This window comes from Aulonocara sp. 'chitande type north' Nkhata Bay, linkage group LG11 (assembly GCF_057382095.1).
Source record: "Aulonocara sp. 'chitande type north' Nkhata Bay isolate Kocher_YH1m ecotype deep benthic linkage group LG11, A_spYH_male_GT1.1, whole genome shotgun sequence".
Classification (NCBI taxonomy): Eukaryota; Metazoa; Chordata; class Actinopteri; order Cichliformes; family Cichlidae; genus Aulonocara; species Aulonocara sp. 'chitande type north' Nkhata Bay.
Window position 1 is genome coordinate 33,524,111 of NC_141354.1, and position 15,465 is coordinate 33,539,575.

A 15,465-nucleotide genomic window follows, 5' to 3' on the forward strand; every position below is an offset into this window, starting at 1 on the left:
TAAAAATAGATTTAAATATATAAGCACATCTGACATCTGAGGTCATATGATACATTGGTATACTTATATTTTACTGAAATCACTTTAAAATGACGGCCTCAAAGCACAAGGGCGTCTTATTTTGTTGCCTCCTTATGTCTTTTCCTCAACTCCTGCTGCTCCCATATCTCTGATGGATGGAATAAGAGTGAGGAAAGAAGGAAAGGAAGAAAGGAACTGCAAAAGTATAATCTGGGAAACGAGAAGAGGAGGATACAATATCTGCGTGTGAATGCCGCCCCCTGCTGGACATCAGTGGAACTACATCAACTGCGCACTAGAGAAAGTACACCACAGCAGGCAAATTAAACTGCAGCAAGATTTTTTATTCAAAAAAAGCATATATTCAGGAATTAAAGATGCATATACTTACATGTGTAAATAGATATTTAAAATACACAAAGTGGGAAAACAATGTGCTTCAGTAGCTGCAATGTCTATATGCACACTGTGTGCATACATGAAAATGTCTTTGAGGATGTGTTTTCCATGGTTTGTTAAGGAAACGTTTCCCTATTATTTTAGAGAAATTCCTTACTTTGTTTTTCTTTTTATTTCTGGGTCACATCCATTATTTAAAAAAATAATGAAATAAAATATTCACAAGCATAACCATATCACAGCTCAAAATGGAAGACAACTCCCTTTAGCGTCTCTCGTCATCGCCAAGTCTTAATGAATTCACAAGCGATGAAACAAAAACAAAAACTTTCACTGCTGAAGCTTTTACTCCATTAACACAGCACAGACATGACTTTACCAAAGGTTCCATTACTGCAGCAACACACTGCAACTGCTCTTACACTTCATTCATTGGTTGAGGACAGGAGGCTAGGCGGGCACTTCGGTCAAGGAGTATTTGACCACATGGGATTGTGTGAAGATGCGTTTGGGTTATTTATGGCCAGTAAAGGTTTGGTGGGGGTGGGGGTCCTGTAGCAGGAAGAGGAAGTATTTTTAGAAGCAAGGGGGTCTACCTAGTTGTCTGGGTGGGGTCGTCCCTCGGGGATCAGTGAGGTGAAGAAGGTGCTGATGAAGGACCACGCGACTGTAATGAAACTCGGCTCGGCAGCAGCAGCCGCCGCCCGGCCCTGATCCTCCGCTCTTCCACCTCCATCCTCGCCACTGTCATCGTCCTCCATTCCTTCGTCCATCAGTCGTTCCTTTGCCACAAACAAACAGAGACAAAAAAGATTAAAGACGTTCTCTTTCAGACATATTCTGGACTGATTGCTTTAAACTCCACCTTAAAATGACAATAAGACCATTTATATTTTGAAAGCGCTTCCTGTGAGTTGGCAGGATATTATGTTGCATAATGCGCTGCAAGTTTATGTTTACTTGACACATCATCATGTACACAAATGAAACACTAAAAACCAAACGCAAACGAGTGAAGCTTAAAGATGAAGTCAGTGTTAAGAAACAGAGAATAAAAGCACTCTGAAATGCCAAGTTCCTTAAACCATTTTCCCTTTGCAAACAACCCTACAGCAGAAACCTTCCTGCTTTCATTTCTGTTTTTATCAGCACATCTCTCTGCTGTACTCTCATGTTAAGACTCAGAAAAGACCTGAAATTATTTGAAAAGATATGAGTGAATAAGAAGTTGCCTATTAAAAACAACTGTCTTTATTTTTTCCAACAAAAAAAATAGGCCTTGTTAGAATAAACAACTCTCTTGAACAATTGGTTTTATATTAGAGATTAAACTGCTACATGCTTAAACAAAAGACATTCATTTGGCCAAACTCCAAGATATTTATAATATCTAGTGACATCTACAGTCTTGTTTTGAGTTGTCACATTATCAGCAATCTGAAATTCTTTTTTTAACAAAGGATTTTTCTGTTTACAGGTAAAGGATCATCCTAGGACTGCTGTTGATCAGCTGTAAAAGCTATAATCTATTCTATAATTTAATACCAAAAATTATGATTTTCACATTGTATGTATCCACTTCAGACATCAAGGTAGCAAAGAAATGCACAGAGATCAGCAGGCCAAGACAAGAAACTCAAAGTACAGTGCAAAGTATTCTGCAGTCTCTGCACATATTTCAAGTGGGGCAAGTGCTTATTTTTGGCACATCATCATTGACTTCCAAAGATGGGAAACAGTCCAGAGTGTACTTGGTGTGATGCAGCCAAACTTCATCAGGTCGTCTGTCAGTCTGAGAAATTTTAATTGATATTTGTCTTTGAAAACAACAAGCTAGAAAAGTAAGGCAGAAAAACAGTGACAGACAGTGCCCAGCTCACCATTTCCTGCATGTCCTGGTGTCTCTCTGCTTCCTCCTGTGGAACTCTTCCTCCTCCTCTGAGGTTTTGCTGCTCTGGCCTGAAGGGAAACCAGCCAGCCTGGTGCCTGAACCATAGACACACACTTGACTTTAAAGTTGTTTTTAACAGATATATCTAAAATGACTGAAATGATTGGTGAAAATAAAGTTGCAGTAAAAACACATTCAGTACACTGTCATGAACACAGATGTGAAAATGTCAAAATTAAAAGTACAACTTCTGCAGAATTAACTCACAGGTAGACGAGCAACATGGCTCCGACCACCATGACGAAGCGGCTAAAAGAAGAGTAGAAGTAGACGATGCTGAGCAGGACGCCCACGCGAGACAATGTGTAAAGCCAGTCCAGCCAATCGCGGTTCATCTCGTCGTCATTTAGGACGGCTCCGCCCTGAGCGTTCATCTGGATGGGGTTGGGCGGCTGGTTCTCTGGCAAGGCGTTGGGGGCCGCGTTAGGTCCCAGTGGTGGCTGCACAGCATTGGGTTGGGCAGGCTGATGGGGTGAGGGGGTGGGGGAGGAGGGAGGGGAGGTGCTGGGAGGCTGCGAGGCAGCTACTGCTGCTTGACTGAGAAAGAAAATGGAGATAAAAAGAAGGAGAATAGGGAGAGAGAATGGAAACAAAATAGACAAACAAACAAATCAGCACGCGAAGTAATCATAGTAAATAAATGTAGTCTAACAAATATGTCACTGGGCAAACTGTCACTGGCATGATGATAGCAGGACAGTTTTTGCACTTACTATTGCATGTAGTAGTGACGAGCGTACATCTGTTGCCACCACAGCATCTGCATTGGCATGTACATGGGGTGGGGGGGCATGTTGGCAGGTAGGCCCCCATGAAAGGGAACCTGAGCAGCATCGGGCCTGTGGAGGGAGGAAAGCGTCATATTTGTTATTAAAGGCATTAACACAAAGCTGCACAACTGATACACATTCATAAACTGATGTTCCATCTTCAGGGTCGTCCCATTAGCTTCTCAGAACCACAGACCTGCTTTCAACCTGATGTCAAACAGAATATCTCACTAAACTTTAGTGAGTACTTATGTCATTAGCACCTGGCTGGCAATCTATTGCAAGACCTATTTATACAGTGGTGATTCCTTTGATTTAAATCATATTATTTTATTTTATATTTTAGCACAAATTTATATTTTCTATAATTTAAAGAGGCATAGATTAGTTTGGGGGTAAATGCTCAGATGTGACTCTGTCAGAACTTTTTCCCATTAATATATAATAACAGATAGCAGACATTATAGCTCTTTGCTCTGTAAACCTGTTAACTTGTCTTTTTATTGTTTATTAAACAAACAAAAAACAATTCAAAAAATAATTAACCATCTGAATTTTCTCTCTAGCCCAAAATTGTTTAGATTAGATTAGATTAGATAGAACTTTATTAATCCCTCGGGTGGGTTCCTCTGGGAAATTCGATTTCCAAAAAAGCAAAAAAGCACAGCACCGACAGAAGTTACAGAGTTACAGAATATTATATATATATATATATATATATATATATATATATATATATATATATATATATATATATATATATATATATATATATATATATATATATATATATATATACACACACACACACACACACACATATATATAAATACAGAGACAATATAAATAAAATATACGAAGGGGATAAATAGAATAAATAGGAATACAAAATAAAAATACAAGTGAATTGCACATTTCAAGTATATTGTTGAGGAGTAATGTGAAGTGCATGTGGTAAAATTTAGGCAAAGCTGATTTTTCGGTGTGTGTTCAGACAGCAGTACCTTGTGAATGCTTTGTGCTACCCTGATACACGGCACTTAAAAAGTGCTTGTAAAATTGCCCCTCTCCTGTATAGTGATACCATAAAAACCCACAAATGCTCATTTAGAGCTAAAAAAAGCCCAGTCTCGTGTCTTGGTGTTGTTTGCTTACCACTGAGGGATACCAGCGGTGCTCTGAGGATATTGGGCGAAGCCGCCGCGGTACCTCAGCCCATCAAAACTCGCTGGATCAGAAGAGGAGGAGGATGAAGAGGCTGACTGACTTTCCTGATTTGGTGTGGTGGCAGGAGATATGGAGCCAGCACTCTCTGAACTCTGTGTGAACACCAATAACAAACCAATAATTAAATCAAGCACACACAGAAAAGATCAAGTTTGCCCTGAGAGAAGATGAGAGGAGCATGGAGGCTGCAGCCTAATCAAACAGCTTTCATAGTTTTTACAGGAAATCACAGAAACACATCCAGTTAAAGTTGATTGCAACTTAATCAGAATAAGTCTCTAACTGTTTTAATTATGACAGGTCAGTTTAATAAAATGTTTTTAAAAACATTTGCTTACCAGAGCTTTTAAAACTGTAAAAATACATTAAAAGCACGAATAAATTGTGTTAGTAAGTGTTGATCTACTCACGCTGGAATCAGAAGCAGTCGTGCTGGAGGGACTCCGAGGCATAGGTGAGCCGGGGGGACTGTGAGAGGTACATACGAGATGCATCATGTGGTATTCATCGTGCTGTGGGTCGACAAGGCCAGGGAGCGATCCAGATGTGTGGGAGGAAGAAAAAGGTGGTGGTGGAGAAGGCACCAGCAGATCACAGAGACAAAGCAAGAAAGAGAGAGAAAGAAAGGATTAGAGTGGAAATGGCCAGAATTCAGACAATGCTCATCGTTTGTTGGTGACACACATCACATCGGCTATTGTTTCCCAGACTGCCCGTTTCACTTCCCCCACAGATGGAAATGTCTACGAGCAACAGCTAAACTACTACTGAGGATGTGAACAACTGACTACACATGCCTCCTGCACGGCCATCAGTCCCTCACACAATTTGTAGCTACTTAAATACCAACAGTTACAAAATTGCTTACACATAATTTCCCTATGGATTAATAAAGTATGTTGTTCTGACTTAATGCGCTACAACTACTCTACTGTAATTGTGTGAGACAGCTCACTCACAAACATCACTAATAAATTAGTTTCAGTGTTTTGTTTTCTAAAGCAAAGTACTTCTAGAAGCAAGGCAGACAGCCAAACACCTCAGAGGATGTATTTGGCAATTATATCAAAGAATCATCTAAACCACCTTTGTTTCAACACATTTAAATTCATGAATCTTTGAGAGCCGTGTTGGCTTCTTAAATTTCCCTGAAGAAGGAAAACAAAGATTAGTTTATCTCAGTTTTCATCTTTTGTTTCACATTTGGTTCAAACAAAGGCTACAAGTGGGACTGCAACGATACTAGAACACATTTCTTTCAATGCTTAAGTAACATTCTTTTTGAAGATTTAGACTGATATAAAATATAAATAAAACTGTATCAGCTAAATTGTATTAATATTTAAAAATATAAAAGTTTTTTTTCTTCCTTCTTATTTGCAGGCCAGTAAAACTCAGAGGCCACTGATCTGCGTCTGCTATGCTGGACACTGAATTATAATAAACATTAATTATTAACATCTACACTATCAGGACATCTGTTTTCTGCAACAGGAAACATTTCTTTGAATCTGAGGTCAAGCCTGAGCTCTGAGAATGTTGATATGCTCGTTTTTCTTCATTGCTGACACCACATAGTCCTTTAAAGGCTTAAAGACACACACCTGCTCACTCACTAGCACAAAAACAAAACCAAATCTACCTCTTTCTTTTTTGCTTACAGTTTCATAAAAAAGTCTTACAAGAAGACAAAGCAAAGCCTATTTTATTTTATGAACTGGCTCCGTTGCATGTATAACTTCTTTTGCTTGAGATTATTGTACTTGTGATTAGTTATCTTTGAATTTAAGAAAATGTTTTGGTTTTTTAGGAAGATGTTTTATGTACGTTGTAGGTGATTTAATATTTTTATTGTTCATTAATAAGACAAACATATTTCTTACCCGGTTACTCAATGGATTAATAGAATAGTCAAATACTAAAGTAACTGACAGCTGTGGCACTAATTACAAGCCAGTGCGCTCAACAAGAGTAAAGACACATCACGGTTTTGAACTTTGGAACAACTTTTGAAAATTTAAATTCAAACTCTGAACACACACGAGGTCAGACAAGAAAGGTAAGTTATTTCATGAAAGGCAATGCAGTGAACTTTATTTTATGCTTTGTTTTGTTAATGTTTATACTGTAAAACAAGGTGTGCTGTGTGCTACCTGGCTTGAAATTTAAAGAAATCTATATGATCCCTTATAGGATAAATCCAGATCCAATATTTTCTCACCAAGGAATTCCCAGGAACTTAACATCCCCTCCCAAAAACTCATCGATACGTGGCTCTCACCTTTCTAAGCACATCTCTGAGCTGCAGGTGGTCTTGAAGGAGTATTCCTGAGTACACCAGCCGTTGGTCTTTGGACAGCTGAAACACAAACATCACACAATGAGACAAAGAAGTGATACACACACACACACACACACACACACACACACACACACACACACACACAGTGAGGGTAATTTTTTTTCTTTCTTTCTTTTTTTAAATTATGCTTTTAAATATTCTGAAAATGACAGGCATTCAGGTCACTGTCTGACACAATCACACCAGTCTCCTCTATATAGTGTAACCTGATGCAGGATGATAAAACTGCTGGGCTTCTTCTTGAGACACCAAGCAGAGCTTGAACTGAGCGTCTGAGCAAACACAGCCCTCACAGTAAACTTAAACCCAAACATCCACAAACATGTTTTTATGGAAACACTGCCAGCTACTACTCTGTCACAACCAGCTCCCTTTAACCTTCATAGCTAACTCGGTGCAGCAACATCAACATGTTTTTGTTTCCAGTTGAGAAAAGCCTTTTGGTAGCTGATAGCAAAGTATGAGACATCAAACCTGTCATGTTTGTAAAGTGATTAGGTGCCTTGGGGTTAAATGAGAGTACTGGGCTGGATTAGATTTCAAAGCCTACTGAAAGCCTGTGATGTGTACAATCAAATATTCAGTTCTTCACAAGACTTTCGCTTCTCCTTATCCGTTTTATGAGAGCAACTTGACCGAGAAGGAATACAGACAATTCATTTTCACTGAAGAATCAAAGCAAAGTTGTCTTTGAATCACTGTTTCTCCACTTTTTCAGGAACATCACATCAGTGGTCAAATGATAATGTCTGCATGGGAGTAGTATTACATACTGGTGCATTAGGATCATCTGTAATACTAGAGAAGTACTCCAGTCTTAAAGTGGGGCACACCTCTGGGTGAAACACGAGTCTACAAATATAACCCCATTTTAGCACAGTGCTTGCTGCTGTGCTCTTTACCCTGCTGAAATATGAAGACCTCCAAGAAAACTTCATCCTGTCTTTAATTTTAAATCCATGTATTCTTTTAATAAACTGACCCCCCCCCCCCCACACACACACACACACACACACAAAAACTCGCCCCACAGAAAATCTGATTATTCTGTATCAAACATAATATGAGGTTGGGCTCAGCAATCACTTGGATTCAATGAAGATGTTGTCTGTCAACAATTAATGAATTAAATAAAATAATCTCAAAAACAAATACTTTGCTCTTTGTACTAATTTTTTCTATACATCTCTTATTTTTGTTGTATTTATATATCAAGCACATCCGTTTCCTTTACAAAGCGCATTTTTGTTTGTTCCTAAAAGTGAAACTTAATGGTGCTGTAGTTCAGCTTTGAACAACAGAACAGAAACAATCTTTGGTCACTAAGCTCTATCTAGAGGAAGTTAAAGTTGGACCAAGATTTGAACCACTGGACCTGTGGAAAGACTCTATTATGCATTTTGCAAGCTGCTAGGGACCAGCAGCCCAGGCCTTTCTTCCTATTGGACAACATGGTGTACATCATCTCATTTACATCTATTTTTTTTAAACTTATATCTGTAAACTGATGATAAATGCCTTTAATAAATGTCAAGCAGCCTACTGAAAAAATGAATTACTGTTTCAAATTATATATAATATGATTATTAATCAAAATAATCATGATTCTGGTTTCTTTCAGACGGACAAAACGCTACTCACCGGCTTGCTGGGGTACACACTGGAGATGTGACTTTTCAGCTTCTCCACAGTCCAGTTAAGGAAACAGTTAATGGTCTGGTCTTCATACTTCTGGTTGGGGGCCTTAATGACCAAGGTCACAGGACTATCAACTGCCCCAGAGTCCATGGCTCATATTACTAGAAAGTGGGCTCTGAGGAACCTTCACTGACACAACTCAGGACTGTCCTGAGGAGTAAGCTACCTCAAATTCTCTCCATTCTGGTACTTGTATAACACCAAAAACAGTCAATGCTGCAGGTAAGGGGCTGGTGGGTCCCCTTTTACAATATCTGCTTCATCTCTAGATCTTTTATGAGTTGGAATTCTTCTGGTAGCAGGTTGTTGGATTTCTGTTTTTAAAAAAGAGAGAGTAGCATATATAGATTACACATTATCCTAAAACATTTTGTTTTGATTTATACAAAGTATTTTTCTAATATCTATAATTTTATTTTTTGAAATTTAAATTTTAAGCACACATGCAACATGGAAATCTGTGTGGTCATCCTTCAGGTAAACTTCAAAGAAGTATTAAAGGGATAACTACTGCAGCTGTCCCTGTCCATGTCTGTGACAGAGTTAAATCCCTCCCCAAGTGTGCCAAAAAAACCTCTTAAAATATAGGATAAATAAACTAACTTACAAGCTATAAATGATTAATAAAGATAAACTCCAGCTTAACCATTCAGGGTTACGAGGCTGGAGCTGGTGTAGACCCTTGGCAGGTCACCAGTCTATAATTGTTCATCTGTCCTACCTGTCTGACACTCTGCCCCAAACTTCCTGCAACTGAGGAAACTGATCAACAAAAAGCTCACTTTTGCATACTGTAATAAGCAATGCACCAGCTCACTGCAACAACAATTCACAGCTGGCTCACAATGAAAAGCAATGTATCTACAAAATGTAGCACACGCAAGCGAAAATAACCGCAGGTGAGGCGGAGGGGTCGGGAGTTTCGGTTAAACTTCCTGATACCTGCCATGTTGGCTCATCTTTACAGTAAACAATTAAAGCAACTTTAACTATAAATCACACCGAGTCGGGTTAAACCTGACGGTTTAGAGTTAGGTGAGCTATTAACGCTGCTTATCTGTACAATCCTCAGGCGAACACGCGAACACACTAACACACATAGCAAACTAGCCTCACTGGGCCGGTCACTCCGATCAACTCGGCTTTTATTTTGACCCTTGGTTATGAAGCCAGGGTAACGCCGTTAGCTTCTTGGCTAATGCTAGCGTCGCTGTGGTTTGGTAATAATTCGGTGGGACTAGCTAGCCTCTCCCAAGGTGACAGCACATTTAAAGGTCTAACGATAATAAATGAGAACACGTTGCATCAGAGGGCTTTCTGTTTGTACCTGTTTACTCTGCAGTCAGTCAGTCAGCGTCGACTCCCCGTCCCAGCTCGGCTCGCCTCCCTTGTTGTTGTAATGTCGGGTGTGAGAGCGGAAACACGTCATTCTCTTTGCAACAGCTGATCAAAAAAACAAAGAAAAAACAAAACAAAACCTTGCACCGCAGTAATAAATACGCATTAAAGTTAGTATAGTTTCGTGTTTTTGATTTCACTTTGAAATTTAGAATTGAAAATCTACAGTTCTGGTTTAGTATAGTGGTTTCAATCTATTAGTTTATAGTCTTGTGATATAAAGGTGTTTTAGAAGTTGACCATATACATTGTAATTTCAAAGCAGACAACAGTAACACGCAGACTATAAGAACCAATATTTCGTTCCTGGTCATTTTATTAGGTATGCCTTTTCAGTAAGTCATTAATGCAAGTATATAGTATAGTAGTATAGTAGTATAGTATATAATGACAATGATTCAATACATTTAGGCATATAGACGTGGTCAAGACGAACTCAAGTTTAAACCTAACGTCAAAATGGACAAGCAAGTTGATTTAACTGACTTTGATGATTGCATGGTTGTTGGTGCTGATCTGGATTTTCTACACAACCAAAAAAAGAGAAAACAGCCATTCAGCAGCAGTTCCCTGGGCCAATTTTAAAAAAGCCCCGTTGATGCCAGACCGCACCAGATGCCACTCTTGTCAACTTAGAACTGGACACTGAGGATAAAATCTGCACCAATCACCAAAACTGGACATGTGGAGACTGGACATATATTGTTTGGTCTGATGAGTGTCAGGAAAAATACTACATAATCATCCAGCAAAGAATGACTCACGCAGGGTTGGAGCTTTATTTTTTTTTCTTCAGCAATGTCATTTAATTCCCCAAACATAAATATGAATAATGACTTCATGCCCCCAGTCAGCAGGTTTTGGCTTTATATATAGCCATGTTATTTCAAAGTGGAGTGCAATAAACTCTAAAAAGAGCCTAGTTTAAATTATTTATAGCTATAGAAAATGTAGATGGCAGCATATTTGCGTGTGCATACAATTCACAACACTGGTGCTGCACTTCGCTGATGATATGATGCAATATCGTAATTTATTCACCACATTTGGTACTCAGTCTGGTAAATTTTAAGCAAATTTAGGTCCTCTGTGACATGATGTTCTTACACAGTATAGTTTTGTATTGCTTTACCATTTGGTTACTAAAAGTGGAAAAACATGTAATACAATTAAGAAAACTATTTTTGAGACTTACATTTCATTATTCATCATTGACATTTTAGATACATTTTTTAAAAAAAGTCTATTTGTTTTATTTGTAAGATTTTCAATCTTTCCACGCCTACTTCAAATGAACCTCTTAAACAAAGGACTGATCGTTGGAATGGCACTCCACCACCAGAGGGCAGTGTAAGTTGCCTAACAGGCAAACTACATTTGGAGAAAATGTTATGCTTTTGTCCAACCACACAGCCAGACTTTAAGTCTCAGCGCTAAAGTATTTAGCACCTCCTCAAGTGCCGCAAAATTATTGAGTTTTTCCTTTCTCAAAATATTCGCACAGATTGTAGAAGTTATTATTTTAGGATTGTTTATACCCCACATTCTACAATAATAATGCTATTAGTTGCCTTTATTTTTTATCGGTGTTTCATAAATATTGCACATGCGGAATAATTTCCACTGAATACATCTTTGCATGTACTAGAATAAAATCCAGAAATGTTTTCAGCCATATTTCTTGCTTTTTGTAATGTGCGGTATTGATTTTAAAGTGCTGATATTAATTCACATCTGGGCAGCGAATTTGCAGTAGGCCATATGGAAAAGTAAAACTGCCTTAGCAGTTCAACAACTCTTATTTTCCCACAAATGACGTGATAAGCATGCTTCATTAAATGACACAGGAATGAATATGGGTGTGTACAGATTTCCTGGGTGCTTTGTGTGTTTATCCCAGGAAGACTTGCTGCATGGAAACTACTGATTACTGTTTCAGCTTGCGCAGAACCTCCTTTGTCAGCTGTTTACTGTATCGGTTGATCTTCCAGTGTCCCGGCCTCCATCCCAGCAGAAAACGATGAAAGTCTGTCCAAGCAAATGCAAACATTTCCCTCCACTCTTTCTCAAGGGCATGAAACTCTACGTCTTTTTTTAACGATAGCTTTAGTTCTGAAAAATAGTAGTCCAGTAGTCCTGGTACCCTCTTTTCACACTCCCTCTCCTCCATACAGCTTCCTAGAAAATATACAACATCTTTCATCCCGCAGCCCCCACCCACATACTGAAAGTCCACAGCTGCCACATCCTTCCCACTCTGGGAAAAACAGAAATTAGCTAATTTGGCATCTCCATGAACGATGGTCTTGAAGCGGCACTCACTGAGTATCCTGTCAATGTCGCCTGCTGCTGCTTTGAGCTCAGCATCATCCATGGCTTCCAACTCGTCTGGCCGGGTTTCCAGGTGCCAGTAGGTACCGACAGGCCACAGACCCTCTGGTGCCACACCCAAGAAGAGAGCGTGAAAGTGAGCAAGCCAGCTCAGGCAAGCCTTTATCTCCCTGTCTGTAACGCTCGTCCTAAAAAGAATAAAATATATTTTTTAACCACCATAAATTATGTTTGTTTCACTATTTGGCATGTCTTTATCATGGCTTTAAGGATATACCTATCCAGGCTAATAAAGGCTCTGATCTGAACTACTCCCTTTCAGAACTACTTTGAAAGTGCTCAGACACATCAAACGACCCCCAGAAGAGCTTCTGCCTATTTCAGCAGTTAATTTGGAAATGAGGCACCTGAAACTGAACAGTGTTTAAGTTACATTAAACAGAAATAAAATTAAAAATAACTAAACATCAAAAAAAGCGCCTTCAGACCTAAAATTACAAATGAATATTACAATAAGATGCCCTTAGAAAGTTAAATTATCTCTTCCCTCACCTAAAACACAATTTATGAACATTTTTGATGTCTACAAGAGAATCCAGTGTTTACTGCATTAATGCCAAGCCATAGTTTATATGCAGGCCTCCTGTTTTACTGCACGCTCTCACAGCAGTGGCAGAAAAATGGAAAAACATAATGCAAGTACAAAACACTTCATTACAGTTCTTAAGTAGAATTTTCAGGTATCTGTACTTGTTACGGCCCTAGCAGGGCCTCTCTCTCTCTCTCTCCTGAGGGTGCCTGTGTGGGCGTGTCCCACTACCTCCTGCCTGAGGTGCCACCTTTCCCTCCTGTACAGCTGACTCCCATCAGCAATTAAGGGTATTTAAGCCCAGAGCAGGGTGAGCTCTGAGCCAGAGTGCCAGTAGAGTGGTTTCCAGCTAGTGAGCTGAGTGTCTTGTGGTGTTTCCAGCTAGTGAGCTGCGCTTTCCTTTTGACTTTTTGCTTTATTTGACCAACGCCTGAGTTTTGTTTGTGTTTTGTTGGTGTTTTATGGTGATAACGGCTTGTCCGTCTCTTTTAGTTGAACTACTTCAATAAAACTGTTTTATTTAACTGTTTCGCCTCCTTGACTCCTTTTTCTGACCCGGTCACTTTTGTTACTTCCCCCTCACCGCCTAGACCCCCCCCAGGGGAACGTAACAGTACTACACTTGAGTATTTATTTTTCTAATGAAGTTTAACCTTTACTCTCTACATTTCAGCACAACAGTATGTCCTTTTTTGCTCCTTACACTTTCAAAACAGGTTCATTACTTTAGGTTTGTAGGGACTTATTTCCTGTCACTGTTTTCCTTCGCAACAATAACCGATTGTGGAAAGAAACAGTAACACATAAAATACAATCCTATTGGTGTAGCCATCACCAGTGCTCACAGGAGGAGATAAAAAAAAAAAAGGGCAAACAAATATGTAGATATAATCTGGCCCAATAATCAGGGGTTAAAGTTTGCATAAAAATACTAGACAGTATAGTGCAGATTGGGAAGGTTAGTTTGTCTGGTTAGTTTGCAGTACTGTTTAGTCTACAGTAATGTACTGGATTGGTGCAGGGTAGCTGTGGTTTTCATGGTCAGAATCAGACTTCAGTGCCAATTTAAGCTGATGATTCACTCACCAAATTCCACGTTTATACTAGCTTTATGCTGTCTATGGGTGGGAAATCAGCCATGACTGCTTAGGTATACAAACCATATACTTTATAAACATACACAAATATACACAAGTCACGGAGGAGGGGTGGGGGTTAGTATATCTGAATAACATGAACACTTCATAGACTTTTATGGATTTTATGCAACATGCTTTTTGAAGCTTTTTTCAGAGTTTCTAAGCTTATACCTCCTCTGATCGTAACCGGCCACGTCCAGATCCTCCAGCACGATCAGCATCTCATCGCCATAGGAACAGGCAGCTAGGCAGGCAGGGATGCGACAGCTCTGATTGGTGGAATAATTTTGGTACCAATGTGTCTCCACCTGGTAGGATTTCACTTTACGTGTGTGGGATCGATCTGTGTTCCAACCCCCGGGGTGCTCGGCTTCCTCTGGAAACTTAACGTGTTTTACAACCACGGAGGGCCGGTTACAGCCCTCCAGGTGCAGCCGGACTATCTCCCCATAACCACTCCACAGGGTCTGGATCTTAGCACCGACTCGCAGAGATGAAGCATCACATGCCTGCAGGATGAGGTCCTGGTACTCCTGTTTCATTTCCACAGCTACGGCTGAATGAAAGAGGAGAGTTAGCAACATTAAAAAAGCGTCCTTGTATGCGCTGCTGGAGGTCTCTGTTGAAGTGTCGCACTCACCTGATTCTTAAAAGTTTTTGCAGCAGAACACCAAAGGTTTCGTTTCACCCACACGATTCACTGAATACTGAATAAGTATAATATCGATTTTCTCGCAAATGTGTCAGGACACCGACACGGTTTAAATTATCCTACGGTTCAGGAAGTATTCGGCATTTAAGGAAACCCGCGCGAAAAGTGTGCAACGCTGCCACCTACTGGACTGGAGTGCACACAAAGAATCCAATAAAAAAATGTCATCGCTCATGGACAATGAAATTGGATGCAATCTTAGCAACCCAGAGAAGCCATTAAACGTCTGTGATTGCATAAAGTAGTTCTTATTATAGGTTTGTGAGCAGTCCAGATTTCAAGCACTCTAATGTAACATCAAATATTATTTTTTTGATTATATAAACAAAATAAATAAACTTTATAACAGCATAATGTCATCTCTTTTCTCTCAGCAATGTGTGAGTGTATTCTTAATGAAATTTAATAAAGAGTAAGATTAGCAATACAATAATCAATACAATTTAATTTAAATAATATTAAATGGTTGCTATGGTAAAAAACAACGTATTGAAAACATTAGTAACTGTCTAAGTAAATATATTTCTAAAGGTCTTTTTGACATGAAATTCTCACCAGATGTCAGTAACAACTGATCCACACATGCAAAGAAATCAAACCACAGATGTCTATAAATTAAATTATGTGTAATAATGTGAAATGACACATGGAAAAAGTTTTGAAGACGCTGAAATTTTTCAACAACTGTGAAATTTATTTAATATTTTGTACAGAAGCCATTGTTGATGATCACAGCTTTAAGATGCCTCCTGTTTGACGAAACTAGTCGCATGCCTTGCCCAGTCGTGGTTTTGGCACATCCTTCCACACAAACAGTCTTTAAATCCTGAAGGTTCAGTGGGCCCCTTACAAGAACTCTTAGCTTTAG

At 39.2% G+C, this 15,465-nt stretch overlaps 2 protein-coding genes across 3 annotated transcripts; both read right to left on the minus strand.

Annotated features, from left to right (window-relative positions):
- Positions 1-344: 344 nt before the first annotated feature.
- Positions 345-12,254, minus strand: herpud2 (HERPUD family member 2). 2 transcript variants are annotated; one of them, XM_086312264.1, is made up of 10 exons: positions 12,149-12,254; positions 9,756-9,871; positions 8,372-8,742; positions 6,650-6,727; positions 4,779-4,880; positions 4,297-4,460; positions 3,085-3,210; positions 2,579-2,908; positions 2,301-2,406; positions 345-1,202 (listed from the first exon to the last, which is right to left on the minus strand). In XM_086312264.1, the coding sequence occupies exons 3-10, from the start codon at positions 8,516-8,518 to the stop codon at positions 1,017-1,019; spliced, it is 1,239 nt and encodes a 412-aa protein (XP_086168390.1). In that variant the 5' UTR covers positions 8,519-8,742; positions 9,756-9,871; positions 12,149-12,254; the 3' UTR covers positions 345-1,016. The 2 variants fall into 2 exon arrangements, with proteins under 2 accessions (XP_086168390.1, XP_086168391.1); XM_086312265.1 differs by lacking the exon at positions 12,149-12,254 and adding an exon at positions 11,758-11,776.
- pkdc (protein kinase-like domain containing) lies at positions 10,568-14,469 on the minus strand. Its single transcript, XM_086312266.1, has 2 exons — positions 14,057-14,469; positions 10,568-12,345 (listed from the first exon to the last, which is right to left on the minus strand). Exons 1-2 carry the CDS (start codon positions 14,467-14,469, stop codon positions 11,754-11,756), a joined length of 1,005 nt encoding a protein of 334 aa, XP_086168392.1. The 3' UTR covers positions 10,568-11,753.
- Positions 14,470-15,465: the final 996 nt, after the last annotated feature.

Coding starts and splice junctions, on each gene's coding strand:
- pkdc (XM_086312266.1), bottom strand. CDS start 14,469: ATGTTGCTAACTCTCCTCTTTCATTCAGCCGTAGCTGTGGAAATGAAA. Junction 12,346..14,056: donor GCCGGTTACGATCAGAGGAG/GTATAAGCTTAG, acceptor TATTCTTTTTAG/GACGAGCGTTACAGACAGGG.
- herpud2 (XM_086312264.1), bottom strand. CDS start 8,518: ATGGACTCTGGGGCAGTTGATAGTCCTGTGACCTTGGTCATTAAGGCC. Junction 4,461..4,778: donor CGACTGCTTCTGATTCCAGC/GTGAGTAGATCA, acceptor GTGTTCACACAG/AGTTCAGAGAGTGCTGGCTC. Junction 2,909..3,084: donor CGTCACTACTACATGCAATA/GTAAGTGCAAAA, acceptor TTTCTTTCTCAG/TCAAGCAGCAGTAGCTGCCT.